This window comes from Danio rerio, chromosome 2 (genome assembly GCF_052040795.2).
Source record: "Danio rerio strain M-AB ecotype USA chromosome 2, GRCz13ab, whole genome shotgun sequence".
Lineage (NCBI taxonomy): Eukaryota > Metazoa > Chordata > Actinopteri > Cypriniformes > Danionidae > Danio > Danio rerio.
Window position 1 is genome coordinate 10477811 of NC_141022.1, and position 22190 is coordinate 10500000.

General features: G+C 36.7%; 1 protein-coding gene across 1 annotated transcript; it reads right to left on the minus strand.

The window, feature by feature from the left end:
* Nucleotides 1-1792: 1792 nt before the first annotated feature.
* Nucleotides 1793-13028, minus strand: si:ch211-252f13.5. Its single transcript, XM_087240468.1, has 4 exons — nucleotides 12290-13028; nucleotides 9017-9543; nucleotides 5480-5546; nucleotides 1793-5402 (listed from the first exon to the last, which is right to left on the minus strand). The coding sequence occupies exons 1-4, from the start codon at nucleotides 12813-12815 to the stop codon at nucleotides 3892-3894; spliced, it is 2631 nt and encodes an 876-aa protein (XP_087096594.1). The 5' UTR covers nucleotides 12816-13028; the 3' UTR covers nucleotides 1793-3891.
* Between the last annotated feature and the right edge of the window lie 9162 nt (nucleotides 13029-22190).

The following is a 22190-nucleotide window of genomic DNA, read 5'->3' on the forward strand; positions in this document are numbered from 1 at the left end:
TGATGTCTTGAGATGTTGCTTAAGTATTTCTACATAATGATTTTTCTTCATGATGCCATCTACGCTCGTGTCCAAAGAAGAAAAGGATCATCCAGACTGTTACCAGCAACGTCCAAAAGCCAGCTCTGTCATGATATGGGGTTGTGTCAGTGCCCTTGTCAAAGGTAACTTGCACTTCTGGGATGGTACTATAAATGCTGAAAAGTACAGAGATTTTGGAGCACAATATGCTGCCCTCTTTTCCAGGGACACCCATGCATATTTCAAAAAGACAATGCAAGACACATTCTGCACGCATTACAAAGTCCTGGCTGCAGAAAAAGGGGATAGAGGTACTTTACTGGCCTGTCTACAGTCCTGACCTGTCTCCAATAGAGAACGTGTGTTGCATTCTAAAGCACATAATCTGACTACAAAGACCCCATACTTTTGCCCACCTTAAGACTTGTTTGCAGGAAGAATGGGACAAAGTCACACCTGAAACACTTCATCACTTGGTGTCTTCAGGCCCCTAAACATATTTAAGTCTTGTGAAAAGGAATGGCACCATTACAGACTGGTAAATGCTTAACTGTACCAACTTTTTTTTAAATGTGTAGCAAGAACCAAAATTGGAATATGTGTATTTTGAAAAATAACAAAACAATAAATATCATGAGGAACATATTAAATAATGTGCTGTTGTATTATCTGCAATGAAACACAAGTCAAAGTAAATTCAGAATTTTTTCATTTGGGTTTTGTCTACTGTCTCAACTTTTTCTGATTTGGGGTTGTACATCCAAATATAAAAGTCAATGGTTACCGGTTTCCAACATTGTTCATACTATCTGTTTTGTGTGTGTGTGTGTGTGTGTGTGTGTGTTCAACAGCACCACTAAAGGTTTGGAAGATGAGTAAATGGTGAGTAAATACATTTTCTTGGGTGAACTAACCCTTTAAATCAAATGTTAAACATTTTATTCCTCATTCATTTCCATCTGTGTGAAATTTTAAAGGGGGTTGTGTGGTTAGAGCAGTCTGGAGGACTGACCTGACCCTGTTAAAGTAGCCATAATTCAGTGTGTTTCACGTTGGCCCTTTGAAGAGTTCAGACTATCACACTCTTCTCCCTATGGAATAACTTTAGATCAACGTCATCTTCTGCTCCCAGTAAAAATGTTAATATAAACCAAATGTCTTTAAAAAAACACAACCCTGTCTTCATGCTTATGTAGATTATAAACCTACTTTCTGTCCTGGTTTGGCTTCAGGATATGGTTTCTGTTACCGACTTTTTATAGAAAAAAAAAAAAAAAAAAGAAGAAACAGAGGAAGTATTTGGTTTGGTGTAATTTACATCGTTTATGACCAATGAATGTCATATTTTCTGCTTTAAGAAGCAATACACATACATAATTGATGCCAGAGGGCTACTTTTTTTCTGTTTTATACAAAATCGCTATAATAAAGTGTAATAAAGAGAAAAAATCAAAGCCATCTGGTTCTAGGTTTCACAGACAGCTGCATTTAATTCCCACTACCAACAGAAAATGTTTACTACCTTCTTCTGCTTATGTTGTGCAAGGTTTGACATTTAAAACCAAAGATTGATCTTGAAGTTACCTAAATAGAAATAAGAACTAAATCCTGAACTAGATATAAATATTTCCTTTATTTTCTAGCATATTAATAATAACTAAATCCTGGAAAGACACAGTAGATGGCTATATCTGTAAATCACATTTCTTTAAAATACTTTTATAAAGATTTGTTTTGATTTGTTTACAATAAAGATATAAATAAACATGGCTACCACAGAAAATTTATTTGTAAATGCAGGGATGATACAAAACATGCTTTCAAAATTAAATGAAATTCAAAAAAATGGATTTAGATGACACATTTGTTAAAAGTGCAAACACAAAAGTAAAGTTCATAGACAAACCTTATGGCTTCAGAAAGCCCTTTTAAAGTTTAAACAATTAAAGTAGTTTTTAGAAAAGTTTGAAACAGCTAGGCCAGGGGTGTCAAACTCAATTCCTGGAGGGCTGAAGCCCTGCACAGTTTAGTTCCAACCCTGCTCCAACACACTTACCTGTAGGTTTCAAACAAGCCTGAAGGACTTAATTAGTTTGATCAGGTGTGTTTAATTAGGGTTGGAAATAAACTGTGCAGAGCTGCGGCCCTTTTGGAACTGAGTTTGACACCTGTGAGCTGGGTGGTTGATAAGGCATTGTTAGGGTGTTCTGAGTGGTTGCTAAGGTGTTGCTAGGCAATTGTAATGTGTTTTACGTAGTAGCAAGTCAATGGCTTACATAAATTAGCATAGTTCTAGTTTGAATTAGCATGTTTCTAGTATGAATTAGCATGTTGCTAGCATGATTTTGTATACAATAGCATGTTGTTAGCATGATTTTAGTATGCTGTTATTATGTTTGTTAGTATGTTTCTGTATGGATTGGTATGTCATTGGTATGTTTCTAGTATGGATTAGTATATTGCAGTATGAATTGGTATGTTGTTAGTACAGTATGTCCAATGTAAAGTCAAGGCCAGTCTTTTTTACAATGGAAAATTATGGGACAGTTGCTAGGTTGTCGTAAGTGGTTGCTAGGGTGTGGCTAGTAAGTTGAAAGGTCATTAGGGGTTGGGAGATTGGGAGTTGATCCCAATGAGCCCAACCTTAAGTCTGTGGCTGTTTCTCAATATGCGTTTTTTAGCGGTCTTGCATCCTCGTGTTCTCGTGTAACGTCATCATCAGCTGCCTAAGTTCAGTTCCAATGCTCAAGACGGACGATGCGTGAAACTTCCTGGATGTGATCTTGATATCGAGGATGCACCGATGCAGACTTGAGCACCGAACTCGCTCTGGAAGTCGCAGAAGTCATTGCGACTGGAGGTGGGAAGCGCTGCCTTTTATCTAGATTTATTATTAAAGTTAAGAGATTTAACTTATTTTCCTCAGGAGTTTCCCTAAATGAAACGGTGAAAGTAAACATTACCATGGACATCTTAATAAAGGAATAAACACATTAAGGGTATTTGTTTGCTGAAATTCGTATTACAATCTGTTTTATTTATATTGTCCAGAGTATATTGATAATGTTTTCATGCAAAGTATACATTTTGAAAAGGGGGGGAAACAATAAATCGTTATATGAATGCTGTAGTGTTTAAAAAAAATTACTATTTAAAACGTGTGAAGGTCATGTGACCATCAGGAAGAACATGGCATCTCATTTCTCAACGCGTTCTCTGCCCTCGTGGTCTCCTGAGTTCGTTCTTCCGAGGACACCTGGCAAGACTGGTCTCCACAAGAACGCAAGTCCGTTCTCTGCGTTCTTGGAATTGAGAAACAGCCTGTATGACAGTCTGGCTCAAAGTTATGAGGTCACAAATTTGGTCCAATGTTAAGTTAATGGGACTTTTTAGAATTTTCTGAGTCAGTTTTTGGAAAACCGTAAATCGGATCAGTTGGAAAAGATATAGCAACCTGAGTCAGACCAGTTTGGAGTTAGTTTGGTTTATAAAGCTTAAATGGTTTAGAAGGAGATGCATATAGAAATTAGTCTCAAAAGAAGACAGAAGAAGGATAAGTTTATGTAGTATAACAGTATGTTGGCTTTCTCAAGCCCCCATAATGAAAGGAACATGTCTTACAAAACTTATGGAATCAAACCATACAACAATCACATAAAAATATGTTAATCATCATAAAAAAGTTATATTTTATTAACTTTTTTCCATTTAAAAATGCATAATAATCTACTCTAAAGCAATTTATTATTTTGGCTGTAAAAGTTCATCAAACCTATTCATTGACTAATCAATCCCGAAATAAAACATACCAAAAAACAGGCTAAATTCATAAAGTACACAGATGTGCATGCTAGCTGAATCATGTTAAGATCATGCAGCAGCCCATAGGATAGAAATGCTACTTCCGGCATCATAGGCAATTTGGTTAATGCGCCCCCTCACACAATCCACTGTAGCAAAGATTACAGTGCCATTAAGCACCTGAAACGATACCCTCAGACCCACACTTGCCCACAAACTTCCTTCTGGCATTTGCCCACCGATTTGTTGAGCTACAGGAGCTGGTTGAACCCCCTGAGACTCGTTCTGCTGAAGCAAGGTGAGTTTAATTAAACTGCAAGAATGGATAAGCCGGAGATCTAAGGCCACGCTAGCTGTCCCAGCTTCCCGAAAGATGAAGTCTCTGTGATCTTTGGTTCCAGCAAGTGCGACCTGTTTAACTGATGTAGTCGTCTGATGGAAGAACAAGGCCTTATTCCTAACTGCACCTGTAGGAAGACCTTTCCTCGACACAGAAGCCGACAAGGCTGTGGACATTGAAGAAGGGATCCAAAGAAGACTGAGAATGCTAATCCCAGAGTCATCGCCAAAGTAGCGAACGTTGCACTGTGTAGGCGCAAGGATCTCGAAGGTGAGCATATCTCCAGAATCCACAGTAGTGGCAGCTGACAGAGATATGGATGTGTCTCTGTAGTGAACGCCAGGCTTGAATGCACGAGTCAGCTCAGCACTGCTCCCGTTGCGGTTCAGGTATGCAAGTAAGTAGAAACCCTCTGAGATGCAGGCTTGACCCATGGAGTACAATGCTTGCTGAAGGACAAACTTCACAGTGCCACTTTCCCTGAAGCGCACACCACGATTGTCATGAGTCAGGCTGACCACATAGGGGTCAGAGATGGATGACGTCCGGAAGGCAGGACGGTAGTTGGTGTGGTAATGTGCAGAGGCAACGGCCTGGGCAGTCATAGCCACTGCACCCGTGTCATGGGACAACCAGAGCAGACTGAAAGGTGACAATAGGCTGCTCTGCAGGTGGACGTCATCATTGTTTTGGCTACACTGGTTGGTGGCACTCTTGAGTGAAAGGTAAAGTATGTGTCCCGGCTCCACGGCCGTGGCTCCACTCACACTGGCACTTTGGAGAGACCTGGTGTCCCGCTGCTCCAAACGCATACCACTCAAATCCCGACCTCCATCTTCACTGGCATTCAATCGTAAACACGCTTGAACAAAGCTGCGGCAGCCATGTTTTAAAGCAAGGTTATGGTCAACCCAAACAAGACCATGCTGGTGGAGGACTATCCAACCATCCGTGCAGGAAAGAAGGCGTCCATCGCTGTTGCCACGGATGTGAAGTTGCTTATCAGTAAGCTCACTACCCTTAGGAAGGTCGACACTTCCTGACCAGGACAGAGAGAGTTTGCTTTCGAATGGGTTGGCACACACTGCATCACTCACCGCTGAGCATGGGGATATCATTGGCTGAGAATCACATTCTGTACAAGCTTGACACTCCTCCATCTCAGAGTTGTAAAAATAAGAGTGGCCACAAATCCCAGCAGCTGCTAGTCTCTCCGACATGTCGGAGCATCGAAACCCTCCTGAAACAATGAACAATGCTTAATTTCTTGGAAAGTGAATCTGGTAAAATTCTTGAGAAGTCTGGAGGCCAACTTACCTGGAGTGTTGAGGCACTGGTTGTGTTCTTTACAAAGGTTTGGTATCTCTAGGCATTCGTCTCTGTCCTGTTGGACAATTATAATTGTTATCATGTATCTGTTAAAATATTAGTTCACCCCAACAAAATCATATCAATTACTAACCCTCATGCTGTATTAACCCCCCGAGACCTTTGGAACACAAGTTAGGACATTTTATATGAAATTCAAGAGCTCCCTCGTCCTCTAGAAGGACTAGAAAGGTAGCAAACTACATCATCACCATAACAGACAATTTGTTTTTAGTGGTTCGATCAGAATATTATCAAGCTATGACTTTTGATGGCATATTGTCTTCTGCTTTAAGGATGTTTGCTGGTATTTCTCTGGGACCATTGCTGTCTATACAGAATGACGGAGCTCTCAGATTTAATCTGATGTCTCTTCAATTGTTTTCTGAAGACGAACAAAGGTCTCGAGTGTTTGTTATAACATGATGGTGAGTTATTACTAACTTTTTTAACATTTTGGGTGAGCTAACATTTTAATATGACAAACTCTGTTTACACTGGCTACAGAGTGGAGGAACTATGATGTCAATTTGTATGCAAAAACCCGGAAGCGAGTTAGCATTTTAGCAGTTCCGGTTCCCTCGTCCCAAAGTCAATGGTTTTTTTTTAATGGGGTTTCAGTAAAATCGCTTAAATAAGGTTTGTGGCTAACAAACTCAAAATACTTTCACGTTTTGTTCTACGACATAAAACACATCAGTTACAGCACACTCTTAAATTTTTAAATCAGTTATGCTTTTTTAAAAAGACGGTTGCTATCAAGTTGCTAATTGGGACTACAGGCGGTGTCCGAGACATTATACGTCATCGAGCTGATCTGGTGTGATCTGGCAGCTCACTTGTGATGGGCATTTGGATTTGTCTGTTATTTAGGTATTTTCATGAATAGTATTTTATAGTTTGTAGTATTATTCTAATTGGGAATTCAGATTGTGTGCAGATAATTCCTTCACTTGTAAAGGCTGTTGAGACAGATTCATTTGTTGATCTATTTTAATAAACAATATTATGAAGATACTGCTTACTAGTGCAGCCTGTCTCTTTCCTGCTCTCAGTAATGCAAACGTATGAATAAGTATGTAAAAATACATGCATGTCGGGTTTTTTCTTCCTTATCTGAACACATTTAACTCAGTCATAACAGCAATATTTACACTCCGTAAAATGTACAGTATATGTGACTGTATGGGCTGCTTTTCCGTGTATTTCGTGACAAAAAAGGAATATTGAATGTTGCTCTGTGTCCATGATGGAACTTGCAGGCATTTGATAGACTTGTCCCTCACGCCTCATTTCTGTCGTCTGTTAAGGTAAGCAGGCTATATGCAAGCGAGTGATACACTTATTTAAATATGTCTTATGATAATACTATGTAGGCAGATTTATACAAACAGTTTTCAAACTTTTAGAACAACCGTAAAGCAAAACAGATGTATTTCCCACGTAAAAACGATCCAAAAGGCACATAGGTCTATGTGTTTTTGCGTATTTATTTTTTAATAATATATACCGTGGATTATAATGTAATAAACATAGAGATTAACTCTTTGTCATGGACATTATTCTAAAAAATAAGCTTGAAAAGTTGCCTGTAGCAGGGTGGTGCTGACGTCACAGGCGAGCGCTCCGAGAGCAGTGTAGTGCGTTTGTAGCCTAATGTTAGCTTTTCAGTTCTTGCGTTTGTATTTAAAATCCAAAAGTGCTTAAAGTTGTATTTTCGTGTGAGGATTATCCGGCTGGACAAAACGTGTAAGTGTCATGAACAGTGTTTGAACACAGAGCTTATTATTTGCAATCTTCGAAAAGCCTATGGGAAAATTCCCATGAGGGAACCAGTTTCATGCTAGCAGCCGATTAGCCTACAAAGTGACTTCATAGTTCCTCCACTCTATTAAGAGGCATTCTTAAAATGGTCACCACTAAATACACGTGCCTAAATAGGGTAAAAAATGTTTGTGCTTGTTCACTTCCATAATTGCTGAAATGCTGAAAAGCATTCAAACTGCCATTAAAGACCACGTCTTGAACAAGCATGTAATTGTTATAAAAGGTGTCGTGAGGAAGTACACCAAGACAAGGTATGTTACTTTGTTGCACTGAGCCTAAAGACACAGATGCAAGCAAAATCATAGTTGCTATCCAAATCCACTTAATTTCCTTGCTCTTTCCGCTCAACTAATACTAGGATTGCTTTCACACCTGTGCATCGATTAATTTGTTCCGAAACAGGGATTAAAATAGTTAGTGTTGCTCTTTGTTTTTGGTGCGGTTCGCTTTCACACAGCAAAGTTTCTAAACGGACCAAACGAGCTAAACCGAGTCACGTGCGAGTAAACTCTCCTCACATTGGTCAGAGTGTCACGGTCTATTTTGCAGAGTCCCGCTCAGCTGCCATGCATCCTTATTTTAATTTATGAGGATGAGCAATAAGACATTATAAGTGAAAAGCTGCGCTTTCATTTTGATTGGTGACACCCACAGACGTTGTCTCCAAATATAAATCAGAACCCTACTAAAAAAAACAGCTTAAACCAGCCTAGGTTGGTTGGCTGGTTTAAGCTGGTCGACCAGGCTGGTTTTAGAGGGGTTTTGGCCATTTCCAGCCTGGTCTTAGCTGGTCAGGCTGGGAGATGACCAGCTAACACCAGCTTAACCAGCCTAGCCAGGCTGGGAGCCCAGCCCAAACCAGCTATGTCCAGCTTAAACCAGGCTGGTCAAGCTGGTTTTAGCTGGATTTGGCAGGTCATTTTACAGCCTGACCAGCTAAGACCAGGCTGGAAATGACTGGAAACCAGCCTGGAAATGGCCAAAACCCCTCTAAAACCAGCCTGGTCGACCAGCTTAAACCAGTCAACCAGCCTAGGCTGGTTTAAGCTTGATTTTCAGCAGGGAAGTAAGACTTTCTCATAAAGAGCAGTTGGCTTATGCATTATAGGCTTTACATTGTAGAGAGAAATAACAGTGTGCAAGAGTCCAGTTCGGTCAATTTTCCTAACGGATAAACAGCTCTCGGTAATAGTTAACATGCTTTCACTTTCATATTTTTTTCGTATGATCTCTTCATATAGCCATATACATGCCTATGACATATCCATGATACACTGTGTATAGCCAGGCTCGGATCACAACAACTGGCTTTCTCACAACAATCGATCCGCTCCAGAGTTCATTTCAATCGAGCCGAGACTACCTCATTTAGGCGATCTCGGACCGTTTGATTTGGCGCGGATCCGAGCGTGATTGCTGGATTCACATATGCCAAACAAACCGCGCTAACTGGGCAAACGAGACAGGTTCTGAAACAAAAGTCTAGGTGTGAAAGCACCCTAAGTGGAAAAGAGGTCATAGTTTGTTTACAAGCTTTGACAGTCACTTTAAAGCAATTCAGTTATGTGTTAGCATTACTCGCACCCAATGTACTGGGTTGCAATTAGTCTCTATGAACAAAATGACCCCAGTGTTACAACTAAACAAATGAAAGGGTACCTGGCAGATCCTATCAGAATGAGTTGAACACTGAGCAACCAGAAAGAATCCTGGAGGGCAAACGGTGCATCTCTCACAACGGGGTTTCTCAGCGCTGAAGTCACAATACTCATCTGTTTGGCAGGATCCACATCCAATAAGAGGTCTGTCGGCATCCGTAACACTAGCATCCATGTTCATCTTATGCATTGTGAAGGCTTCTTGAGAATAGGTCCTAACCTGAGATTGGAGACCTTCCAAATGGCTCTCAATGCCTCCCTGTGGGCTTACTACAGTCAACTGTTTGACACTGTCAAGAAGAAGGCTGTACTGAGTCTTGACTTCATCCATCTTGTCAAACATGAGCCGTTGTTGGTCCAGTATTTCTCTTTGGTGGGCTAAAATAGCACTTTGCTGTTCTCTCAGCGCGCTCTGGATTTGTTTAACCTCCTCTTGCTGCCCTTGCAGCTGTGCAACCAGTTTATCCTGACCCTTTGCCAAGTGCAAATGCAGCACTAATGCATCTTCAGAATTGACCTCATTTGTGCCTGTTCAAAATTAAGAAAAAGCATGACTTTTTTAGATCAAATAAAGTAGGAATGCCAATATGCAGTTGAAGTAAAAACTATTAACCTCCCTTTTATTTTTATTTAAATTTTTTAACATTTCCCAAATGTTTAACAGAGCAAGGAAATGCTCACAGTATGTCTGATAGTATTTTTCCTCTGGAGAAAGTTTTATTTGTTGTATTTAGGCTAGAATGAAAACAGTTTTCATTTTTTTGAAAACCATTTTATGGTCAAAATTATTAGCCCCTTAAGTATTTTTTCGATAGTCTACAGAACAAACCATCGTTATACAGCGTCATCATGGCAAAGATAAAATAAATCAGCTATAAGAAATGTGTTATTAAAATTATTATGTTCAGAAATGTGTTGAAGAAATCTTCTATCTGGAATACAGAAATCGGGGAAAAAATAAACAGGGCTAATAATTCAGAGGGTCTAATAATTCTGACTTCAACTGTATATCGGCAGTCATATCAATATCAGCTGAAGCATTTTTCGATTTATTTGTTATGTTATTGTTATCAGTCTGATAACAAAATTAGACTGTTATCTTTATAGAGATCAATTATCACTAGAACCCCATTCATATGCTTGCTACCTGGCACTATTTTAAATTATTTTACCATTATTTTGATTTTGGTTTATGATTAGTGAATTGGTTAATTTATATAGGGTTTTTTTTTAAATTCAGGCAATATATTTTATTTTTAAGGCAAAGTTGACCATAAAAGAGAATAGTTTATTAATAAAGTTCAGATATCAGTTCAATCTTTTCTAGTTATGATTTTAAAATAAATATAATATAATATTGCCTAATATATCAGCCTCCAAAGAGTTATCAGTAAGTCAAACAGAATCTGCAGACCTTTTTTGCTATTTTAACGCACCCAGCAGGCGCACAAAGTCATAAGATGATAATATTAGGTTAGAGTTAGTTCGTGATGCCAGGTGACTAAAATTCAATGTCTAGCCAGCATCTAAAGAAAACATTATTTTGATGAATTAGTTGGAAAGTGAACAAAATCCAAAGTTGAGCCAACATCTAAAACCAACGTCATATTGACATTCATTCATCAGGTATGGCAACCAAAATCTAACGTCTAATAGACGTCATAGTGGTAGCGTCCACACAATGTAAAAGCTGTAACATCATTATTAAATTGTTTTTAAGTTTCATTGAAAAGTGACCAAATTCAACGTCTGACCAACTTTGGTTCTGACGTCAACCTGATGTTCATTTCCACCCAAAATGCTACGTCCCCACAACATTGGGGTACAACTTCAATCTGTTTTCATGTGTCCGCTAGGCAGAATATTGTGAAAAAGAATGCTGAAAAAAGATTTATGCAGACTTTTTACCTACTAAAATCAGAAAATATTACTTTTTAAACTGTATTGCAGCCAGTCCCGGCCCACAAGGGGGCCTCACCCAGATCAGTGGGGGGTTGTGTCATATTTTAAAAACTTCTCACTGATTCACCTTCAGCAGCAAATAGTAATGACTCTAGCATACTGGACCCAGGTAAGGAAGCTCCAAACATTTCAGGTCGCAACGCTAGCAATACTGGAAACACGAAATGCAGGAAATACCAAGATAGTTACCTGAACTATGATTTTATTCCGTTTTCACAAAGCAAAGAGTCCCTGACCCAGCCACAGTGCATTATCTGCAAGTTCTTGCTAACGAAAGCATGAGGCCATCCATATTAATAAGACATTTGCGGACGACTCATCCCCAATACAGCAGGGTGGACTCAATACAAATGGCCTACTGATGTTTTGCCTTTAGATTTTGTATTAGGCAATAATTTGTGCATAAACATATCTAGATATAGTAATAAAGGTAACACTTTACAATAAGGTTCATTAGTTAATGCATTTACTAACATGAACTAATCATAAACAACACATGTACAGCATTTATTAATCATAATTGAACCTTTACTAATGCATTACTAACATCCTAGTCTATGCTTGTTAGCATTAGTTAACGCACCATGAGTTAACATGAACTAACAACTGTATTTTCATTAACTAACATTTACTAACATGAACAAACACTGTAGTCGATGTATTGTTCATTGTTTGTTTATGTTAGTAAATGCATTATTTGACATTAACTAATGAACCTTATTGTAAAGTGTGACCGTAATAAACATAGATATAATAGTAAAGTTTGAAAACAACTTCTTTTGTCATACTTACTGCAAACCTATATGAGTGATGATATCATTAAATGTAAAGAGGGGCTTTACAATATTTTCCAGGGATAAAGGGAGTCCTAGTCAAAAAAAAAAGGTTGGTAACCCTTGCTCTATTGTATATAAATCATATAAACATTAGCATATTATTCAATAATATTACTGACATTAATATAAAAACTGAATAAATATATATTTACACACATTTACACGAGTAAATAAATAGACTCAATAAAGAGCTAAAAAATATCTGCCGATATCTGTTTGGGTCAAGTTAGCGGTATATCGGTATCAGTCAAAAATTCTAAGATCGGTATTAATCAGAAAGGACAAATAATCGATACTCATATATGAGTCACATTTGCTTTTCTGTGAAATTGACATGTGTTTACAAGCTGCCTGAATAAATAGGCAACAATCCAACATGCAACCGATTCTCCTTGGTCTTGACTGCATTACAGAAAAACAATACTGAATCAGTCACAGAAAATAAAAACATAAGAATCATGTAATGACTTGATTACCTGGCTTAATGTCGCATGTTAACTGAATCCCAGATGATGGACCCCCTTGAGTCCCCAACTCCGGAAATTCCACCGATACTTGCTCGGCTCTGTCCTGCATATGGACAAAAGACAGTCTGCTCCTTCCAGCATCTGACTCTGTGCTGCAGGCGTCCCCAACACAGGAATGCTGTTTGGGATCTTGTCGCATCCTTACAGGCAGTTTACATCCGATCCCTTTGCACTCTTTTGTGTGGTTGTTTGCTGGTCTCTGCGAGCCATGGCAACCTCCACCCGTGCAACCACCCTGTGGGTTCAACACCTCAGCCGTGATGGTCCTCGGATTTTCTCTCAGACTGCCGGTTCTGCTGGGATGAATGACGGTGTAGGGAACCGAGGGGCGTCTTGGAGCGTATATTGAATATCGGTTCTGGACGTGAGATGATCTGCTTTGATGATCTGGCAACCTTATTTCAGATGCACTTTCAATGTCTCTGCCGCACATCGTGAGACAGACGAGAAGTAAAAACCTCTGAGAATCCATCATGTGCACTTAAAGAAAATGACAAAAAAATGGAGTCCCTTGTAATCCAATGAAGATCAGAGCGGAGGCAAATATAATATCCACATGGTCAGTTTGGAAGGTACTTTCCAAGCCGTGAAAGGAAAAAGGTGACTAGAACACACATTTGAAGCTGTTAAAGTGTTATAATTTGTGTCTGGAGGGAGCATGTGCTCTGCAACCTGTGCTGGAAGTTCTGAGGAAATGTCTATATGTGGCATTCCACACTCTTAATTGGCACCAGGCTTCCCCAAGCCTCAGTTAACCCATAGAGCTCCCTGATACAACACTTTTCCATGTCAAACTGAGCTAATGTTTCATTAGGGAAGGTATAAAATCAACCATATTAGACAATGTGGTATAGTTACATGGTGTTTGATGCACACACACATATGAGAATCACAATTCAAATAGGAATTTTTATATCACTAAGAAATTAGATATTGTTTTTTATTATACATTCGTCAAAATGAATTTTAACTTGTAAATGAACTAATCTAAAAAGTTATATATATATATATATATATATATATATATATATATATATATATATATATATATATATATATATATACCATTGAAGTCCGAATTATTAGCCCTGTTTTTTCTGATTAACATAGAGATTTCTTAAACATAATAATTAATAACTAATTTCTAATAACTGATTTATTTTATCTTTGCCATGATGACAGTAAGTAATATTTGACTAGATATTTTCAAGACACTTATATTCAGCTAAAAGTGACATTTAAAGGCTTTTCAAGGTTAATTAGGTTAACTAGGCAGGTTAGGGTAATTAGGCAAGTTATTGTATGATAGTGGTTTATTCTGTAGACTATGGGAAAAAAAATATCGCTTAAAGGGGACAATAATTTTGACCTTAAAATGTCTATTAAAAAATTTAAAACTGCTTTTATTCTAGCCAAAATAAAACAAATAAGACTTTCTCCAGAAGAAAAAACATTATCAGACATACTGTAAAAATGTCCTTGCTCTGTTAAACATCATTTAGGAAATATTTAAAAAGAAAAAAAAAATGCAAAGGGGGCTAATAATTCTGACTTTAACTTTGTGTATATGTATATATATATATATATATATATATATATATATATATATATATATATATATATATATATATATATATATATATATATATATATATGTATATATATATATATATATATATATATGTATATATATATATATATATATGTATATATATATATATGTATATATATATATATATATATATATGTATATATATATATATATATATGTATATATATATATATATGTATATATATATATATATATATATATATATATATATATGTATATATATATATATATATATATATATATGTATATATATATATATATATATGTATATATATATATATATATATATATATATATATATATATATATGTATATATATATATATATATATATTTATATATATATATATATATATATGTATATATATGTATTTATATGTATATATGTATATATATATAAATATATATGTATATATATGTATTTATATGTATATATGTATATATATATATAAATATATGTATATATTTATATATATATATACACATATATACATATATTTATATACATATATATACATATATACATATATTTATATATATATATACATATATACATATATACACACACACACACACATATATATATATATATATATATACATATATATATATATATATATATATATATATATATATATATATATATATATATATATATATATACATATATACATATACATATATACATATATATATATATATATACACACACATATATATACATATATATACACACATATATCTATACATATATATATATATATATATATATATATATATATATATACATATATATATATATAGATACACACACACACACACATATATATATATATATATATATATATACATATATACACACACACACACATACTATAATGTACACTGTAAAAAAAAAAAAATAACAGACATTAAATTAAAGAGATTGACTTAAATTTCTGCAATTTAACAGTTGTTAAATTACTCCCTAGCTGCCAGAAATATCTTGTAAAATTCCAGATTTTTTACAATATATATGAGAGAGACCCAAGATTCTCATAGTAATCAGTCAAGTTTGGTGCAGGAAAATAATCATGGTTTGGGGTTACAATCAGTATGGGGGCGTGTGAGAAATCCGCAAAGTGGATGGCAACATCAACAGCCTGAGGTATCAAGACATTTGTGCGGCCCATTACATTACAAACCACAGGAGAGGGCAAATTCTTCAGCAGGATAGCACTGCTTCTAATACTTCAGCCTCCATATCAAAGTCCCTGAAAGCAAAAAAGGTCAAGGTACTCCAGGATTGGCCAGCCCAGTCACCAGATATGAACATCATTGAGCATGTCTGGGGTAAGATGAAGGGGGAAGCATTGAAGATGTACCCAAAGAATCTTTATGAACTCTGGGAGTCCTGCAAGAATACTTTCTTTGCCATTCCAGATGACTTTATAAATAAGTGATTTGAGTCACTGCAGAGATGTATGGATGCAGTCCTCAAAGCTCATGGGAGTCATACACAATATTCATTCTTTTTCCACTGCACCATGACTTTATATTCTACACTGTACATTATTTCTGTTAAGTGACAAGACTTTTGTCTAAGCAAAATAAGGCAGAGGCCAGATTTATTTTTATAATTTACTTTTCAATTACTTGTTCTACTTTTTTAACCCCCAAAAGTAATGACTATTTTGCCTTTTTTAAAACAATTTACTAAAGCCATCCACTAAAATGCCAGTCAGTATGACAATAGTTTATATATGGGTTAATGTAGGTAAACTGAATTCGCAAAATACAGTTGAAGGCATAATTATTAGTTCTAATTCTTTTTCAATTACTTCCCAAATTCTGTTTAACAGGTAAAAAACCTAATATTTTTTCATATATTATTAATAATATTTTTTTTTTCTGGAGAAAGTATAATTTACTTTAGTTTGGCTGGAATAAAATATATAATTATAAAAAAACTGCTCAGAATAATATTGTTAGTACCAGTTTTTTCTTCTGTAGGCAACATCTGCTGTCCAACGACTTAAGTACTGTAACCTAATTAAGCCTTTAAATTGCACTTTAAGCTCAATCTTATAATTAGTAAAATATCGAGTACCTCAAAATGTGTTGAAAAAAGTGTTTATTAAAATAAACACAGGAAATATTTGAAAAAGAGAAAAAACTAATAATTTTTGTCCTCAAATGTACATAACTAAGAATAAACAAGTTGAGCCCTTTCACAGGAAAGCACAGAGTTAATTCTGGGCTTAAACATCTGTAATTGCCAACGACATCTTTAATTACAACCAACACGTGTTTGTTTGCATCTGTCTGCCATAACCTTCTGCTGCATCATTTAAAGCTTCTGGTGTTGGTTCTGAAACCACTAAAAACAGCTCCCACACGTGTACGATTATAGTCATGCATGCCTCACACACAATTTATGTGTATGAATGAATGATATGTTTATGACCTTTTTCTGCCACTTCATGGATTACAAGCTGATCCGACAGATTCCTTACATGTAGTCTGGTACACAAAATGCTGAATGATTTTATAAATTGTACTTGTCCATTTAAATGTCTCTGTTTGGTCATTTTTATTAGTATTTGATTGTTTCTGACAGTTTCTTTCATAAAGTACTAACATTTTTTGTTTCCCAGCGCATGTGGTCAACAGAGACTCTTAAACACCTCAACTTAGGATCTGGAAGATTCCTGTCTTGAACAAACACATGTGGCTGCTGAGCTCTTGGCATAATGGCAGAAACTAGACCTGGTTGTTTACGTCCATTGTTTTTACAGTCACATGGTAACAATAGATTGTTGATGCTCTCTCTTCAGAGTACTCATTAAAACCTAAAGGATGTCAGTTTTTCCTTTACATTATTAGATTAATATATTTTAATATAAGAAAAAAAATCTGTAAAAAAAAATCTGTAAAAATCTTTTTTTTTTTTTGTATTTTGTGATTCATATTTTCATTCGTTCGTTCGTTTTCTTTCACTTTTCCGGGGCCTGGTAGTGGGGCAGCAGTCTCAGGAGAGAACCCCTAACTTCCCTCCCCACAGATTCTTCCTCCAGGTCCTCTGGGAGGATCATGAGGTGGTCCTAGTCCCTCCGGTGTGTCCTGGGTCGTCCCTAAGGCCTCCTCCCAATGGAATATGCCTGGAACACCTGCCTAGGTAGACATCCAGAAGGCATCAGAAACAGATGCCCGATCCACCTCAGCTGACTTCTCTTGATACATGTTATATTTTTCAACTGCATCATGGAACCTTGATCTTTCTTCCAACAATTTTTAACCTTGAAAAGCTTTAAAAAAAGGGACTTTTATTAACTTATTAATAAAAAAATAATGTAAAATTACCATTTTTAACTGTCCAAGTGCATCCGGAAAGTATTCATAGCGCTTGTCTTTTTCCACATTTTTTTATGCTACAGCCTTAATCCAAAATGGATTAAATTCATGTATTTCCTCAAGATTCTCCACACAATACCCCATAATGACAATGTAAAAAAGAGTTACATAAAAAAAAAAGAGTACATAAGGATTCACAGCCTTTGCTCAATACTTTGTTGATGCACCTTTGGCAGCAATTACAGCCTCAAGTCTTTTTGAATATGATGCCACAAGCGTGTCACATCTGTCTTAGGGAATTGTTGCCCATTCCTCTTTACAGTACCTCTAAAGCTCTATCAGGTTGGGTGTGAAGCGATGTTTTACAGCCATTTTCAGATCTCTCCTGAGATGTTCAATAGGATTTAGGTCTGGGCTCTGGCTGGGTCACTCAAGAACATTCACAGAGTTGTTGGAAAGCCATTCTATTGATTTTTTGGCAGTGTGCTTTGGGCCCCAGTCTGAGGTTAAGAGCAGTCTGAAGCAGGTTTTCATTCAGGATGTCTCTGTACATTGCTGCATTCATCTTTCCCTCTATCCTGACTAGTCTTCCAGTTCCTGGTGCTGAAAAACATCCCCACAACATGATGCTGCCACCACCATGCTTCACTGTAGGGATGGCATTAGACTTGTGATGAGCGGTGACTGGTTTTCTCCAAACAGAACAATTGGCATTCAACCCAAAGAGTTCAATTTTAGTCACATCAGACCAGAGAATTTTGTTTCGTATGGTCTGAGAGTCTTTCAGATGCCTTTTGGCAAATTCCAGGCGGGGAGTGGCTTCTGTCTGGTCACTCTACCATACAGGCCTGATTGGTCACTCCAATCTGGGTCACGGCACCAATGTGATCTACACCACCCAACCCACTCCAAGCTGGGATTGAACCGGCGACTTTCTTACTTTTCCGGCCTATGCTACACACATAAAACAAAAATAACAACAGTTTCTTCTGCTTGGTGTCAGCAAAGGGTGTGCATTTATGAGCACTGATGTCTGCTTATTTCTATTTGAAACAAAGCACAAAACAAAAACACATTTTCCTGGACTTGAACAAGTGGATGAATCAGGAACCTTGCTGTCAAAAGAAGATGAAGGAGCTCTAATATTTTATCAAAAATATCTTCACTTGGTTATAAACATTATAGTTTTAATGACTCATTTCTAATAGCTTATTTATTTTATCTTTGCCATGATGACAGTAAATAATATTTTACTAGATAATTTTCAAGACACTTCTAAACAGCTTAAAGTGGAATTTAAAGGCTTAACTAGGTTCATTAAGTGAACTACGCAGGTTAGGGTAATTAAGCAAATCATTGTATAACGATGTTTTTTTCTGTGGTCTATCGAAGAAAAAAAAATAGCTTAAAGGGATTAATAAATTTGCCCTTAAAATGGCTTTTAAAAAATTAAAAACTGCTTTTATTCTAGCCTAAATAAAACAAATAAGACTTTCTCCAGAAGAAAAAATATTATCAGACATACTGTGAAAATTTCCTTGCTCTGTTAAACATCATTTGGGAAATATATATTTTTTAAATAAATAAATACTAGGGAGGGGGGGCTAATAATTCTGACTTTAACTGTATATGTTGTTTTTTTAGGAAAATCAGAAATTGTCATGAATACTGGTTACCCCTGATTGGGAATCAGTGTGTTTCGATTTTGAATGTTCTGTTTTACTCCCACAACACCCTCTGCTGCCCATTCAGATGAACAGCAGATTCTAATCTGATCCTCATCCAGCATCCAACCACACCAAACACAGTGTGCTGCACAGGAGAGTGCTTTATTATAAAAAAAAATGACTGTACATAAAAAGAAAAAACAGATTATATATACAAAACGATAATAGAGATTATATTACTTGCAGATATTCTGCAAAAGGAACATTAAATTACAGATCACTTGCACATCTTATGACAAGGCCTTGCAATGCTTAACAATAAGTGGTCATTGTTCAGACAGCTCTATGTGAGTTACATTCTCACAGATATTTCGCCGGATTAAATAAATTAAAAAACACATTAAACAGCAGTTCGAGACGCTTCTAAAATCCAGAAACCAGAATCATCTTGATGTTTGTGCCATGCTAACAGTTAGGAGCTCACATTCGTCAGTACTACATACTTAACTGGAGTCGTCCATGAAATCGATGCATTCAATTCAGCCAACCTGAAGCGGTCAAAGAAATAGAGCGACACAAATTCAGTTTTGCGTTGTCCCTCTACACACACGAATGACAAAACCGGATTTCTGCTACTTTCTGAAACAAATTCGAGTCTGAGACTGCTGCCCGCTCAGTGCAACATAATCAAGTTCACAATACTTCAGCAGTTTCAAACAAAACACTCTCAAAGACCAGCTTGGCACAGTTAAACTCACAGTATATTGGTGAATCTCATGAAAAAAAAGAAGAAAAATCTCATGTCCTGCTCAAAAATGAGACTTTGCATAAATAAAAACAGCCTAATGATAAGGATTTTGATGTATCAGATATTATATGTACTGTATAGAAACAAATGACTATTAAAATCCACTTACACCATGTCCTAACTATATACACAACAAGACTCCAGCGACAAGCTATTTTCCGGTCCACACCAGAAGCGACACGAAAAATAATAATAACAGAGCCAATCAGGATCACAGAATAGAGCACTGCATGTACTGTATGGTAATCTCATTAAAACATATTTAATCTCTTTAACATGATCAAAAAGGATATGCTGGGTGACCGATATTTGTTGGTTTGCACAGTTCTAACATTCATTTTGAAAAAAATATGTTCACTAGTTCTTTTATTTTCAACATCTATGGCAAACTATCTGCTTCTGCCTTCAGTATGGCAAAAAAGTTATGTAAAATGGTCATCAAACTCACACTGGCAGCATGTAAGAGCGAATAAAGCCATCATAGGCTCATTGTGAAATCGTAGCCTTATATATGTTTCTGGAGACCGTGAGTTATGTTGCCAGAGGTCTGTATGGTTGCTTTCAATTTTTTAAACGAACGCTATGAGGCGGTATGACGGCATTCTTTTTTGCACTTACCAGGTGACTGCTTACCTCTCAGGGCTCGAAATTAACTTTCTTACTTGGTAGCACCGGTGCTCCCAACCTGAAATATTAAGGAGCACCAGAAAGAATTTAGGAGCACCAGAAAAAATTTAGGAGCTCCAGAAAAAATTTAGGCGCACCCACCAAAAATGAATGATATATTTGACAAGTTGTATATTAAGGGATTTATTGTATTTGAAAACAACATCAATTGTGACTAATGAAACCCAGAAACAACTATCTAACTGATGCTGTGATGACATATTGTTTGTGCAATAATTCCAAAATGAATGTAGAATAATTATAAAATACTAATGATGACGATGATGACAATAATACTAATAATGAATTCTATTTCTCATCATCATGCTGCCTTGAATGTGCTTTAACGTAAGTTATCTGCTATATAAAGTCCTACTGTTACTTTATGAAAAATAAATTGATGGTTTGCATCAAACACAAATGAAGCATTGTAGTAAGAAATATTGATTTTGTACTATTGTTTTTATATGCATGTCAATTTAATAAATAATAGTTCTGCTACAAAACAAACAAAATAATGTAATAAATCATTCAATTCAATGCTGAAAGCTGCAAAGCAGTCATCAGTAATTAAATAGATAAATAATATACACCTCAAGAAAGAACGGACAAAAGAAAGGAATAAAAGTCTCACTTTTAAAAGTTTTGGTTTCGGTTCGTGTCGTTTTAATGCTCAGCCTTGTTACGCGCTGAATTACATTTTTCTGTGTTTGCGGAAAAGCATGCGAGACAGCCGGCCAAATACCAGGGGGGCAGAGCAGGATTCTCCCGATGACCACTGGCGCAATGCTGTTCTTTGTTATAACCCGCATCAGTTTAAACTCAGTAAAGGCAAGCTTCTTTGGCAATGGTGTTTTAGCGGACATTTGCGCTGTTGCAGCCTGATCTCACAAGCAAACGTATGAAAATGTTACGAATTGCCGTGAGATTGTGTTGGCTGAACACGCAGTGCATGCAATGCATCGAGATTCAGTGTACTTTTCACTCTTCAGCCGTTTGCATTCCCCGCAGTCACAAAAGCTCCCTCCCTGTCATCTGACAGCGGAAAGTCTTGAGTGATTGACAGTTAATATGAACCAATATAGCGGTTTTACCACGTTTTTAGAAGAAGAAAAAAACAGGTTGCACTACAACCATTATATGCAGACGCACAAATGCTCCCAATATATATTATGAGGTCGCATTGCTTAAATTTCGGGCGCATATGCGACCAAAATAGTCGCAATTTCGAGCCCTGCCTCTGTATCGATGGCTATCCCACTTTAACCAGTTTGTCTTGTAAGCAGAAATCCCAAGTATATTATTGTCATTCCTGGCAGGGGGGGGAGATGTATGTGAAGGGATAGGGAATGTTTGACAGAGTGACCGCGACGTGTCTAAAGAGCAAGGAGGAATTCAGTGGGGAGGGGTGAGAATGGTGCGCAACTTATTTGAGGACCAGGAGGGAGACGTGCAACTTCCGGGAGATTAACACTCGTTTGCGGGCATCCAGGAGTCTCTATGCATGAACTTCCAGGAGAGAGGTGTTGACCACGACAGCAGGGTTCGAGCCCGGTGAAGAATGGTTCCAGAAAGCAGGTAAGACAAAAACAGAATCCAAAAATAAATAAATAAATAAACAAGTAAATAACAGGCTGAGAACGTGGTAAAATCTGAAAACGTGGTAAAAATCAGGCAAGGGCTTTACTATTTCTGGACTGCTTTTGAAATTGTTGGTTGGGTTTAGGGAAGTGAGTGGGCGGGTCAATTAATAAAATCGGTTGGA

Coding starts and splice junctions, on each gene's coding strand:
- si:ch211-252f13.5 (XM_087240468.1), bottom strand. CDS start 12,815: ATGATGGATTCTCAGAGGTTTTTACTTCTCGTCTGTCTCACGATGTGC. Junction 9,544..12,289: donor AACATGCGACATTAAGCCAG/GTAATCAAGTCA, acceptor AATTTTGAACAG/GCACAAATGAGGTCAATTCT. Junction 5,403..5,479: donor CCAGTGCCTCAACACTCCAG/GTAAGTTGGCCT, acceptor TCATTGTTTCAG/GAGGGTTTCGATGCTCCGAC.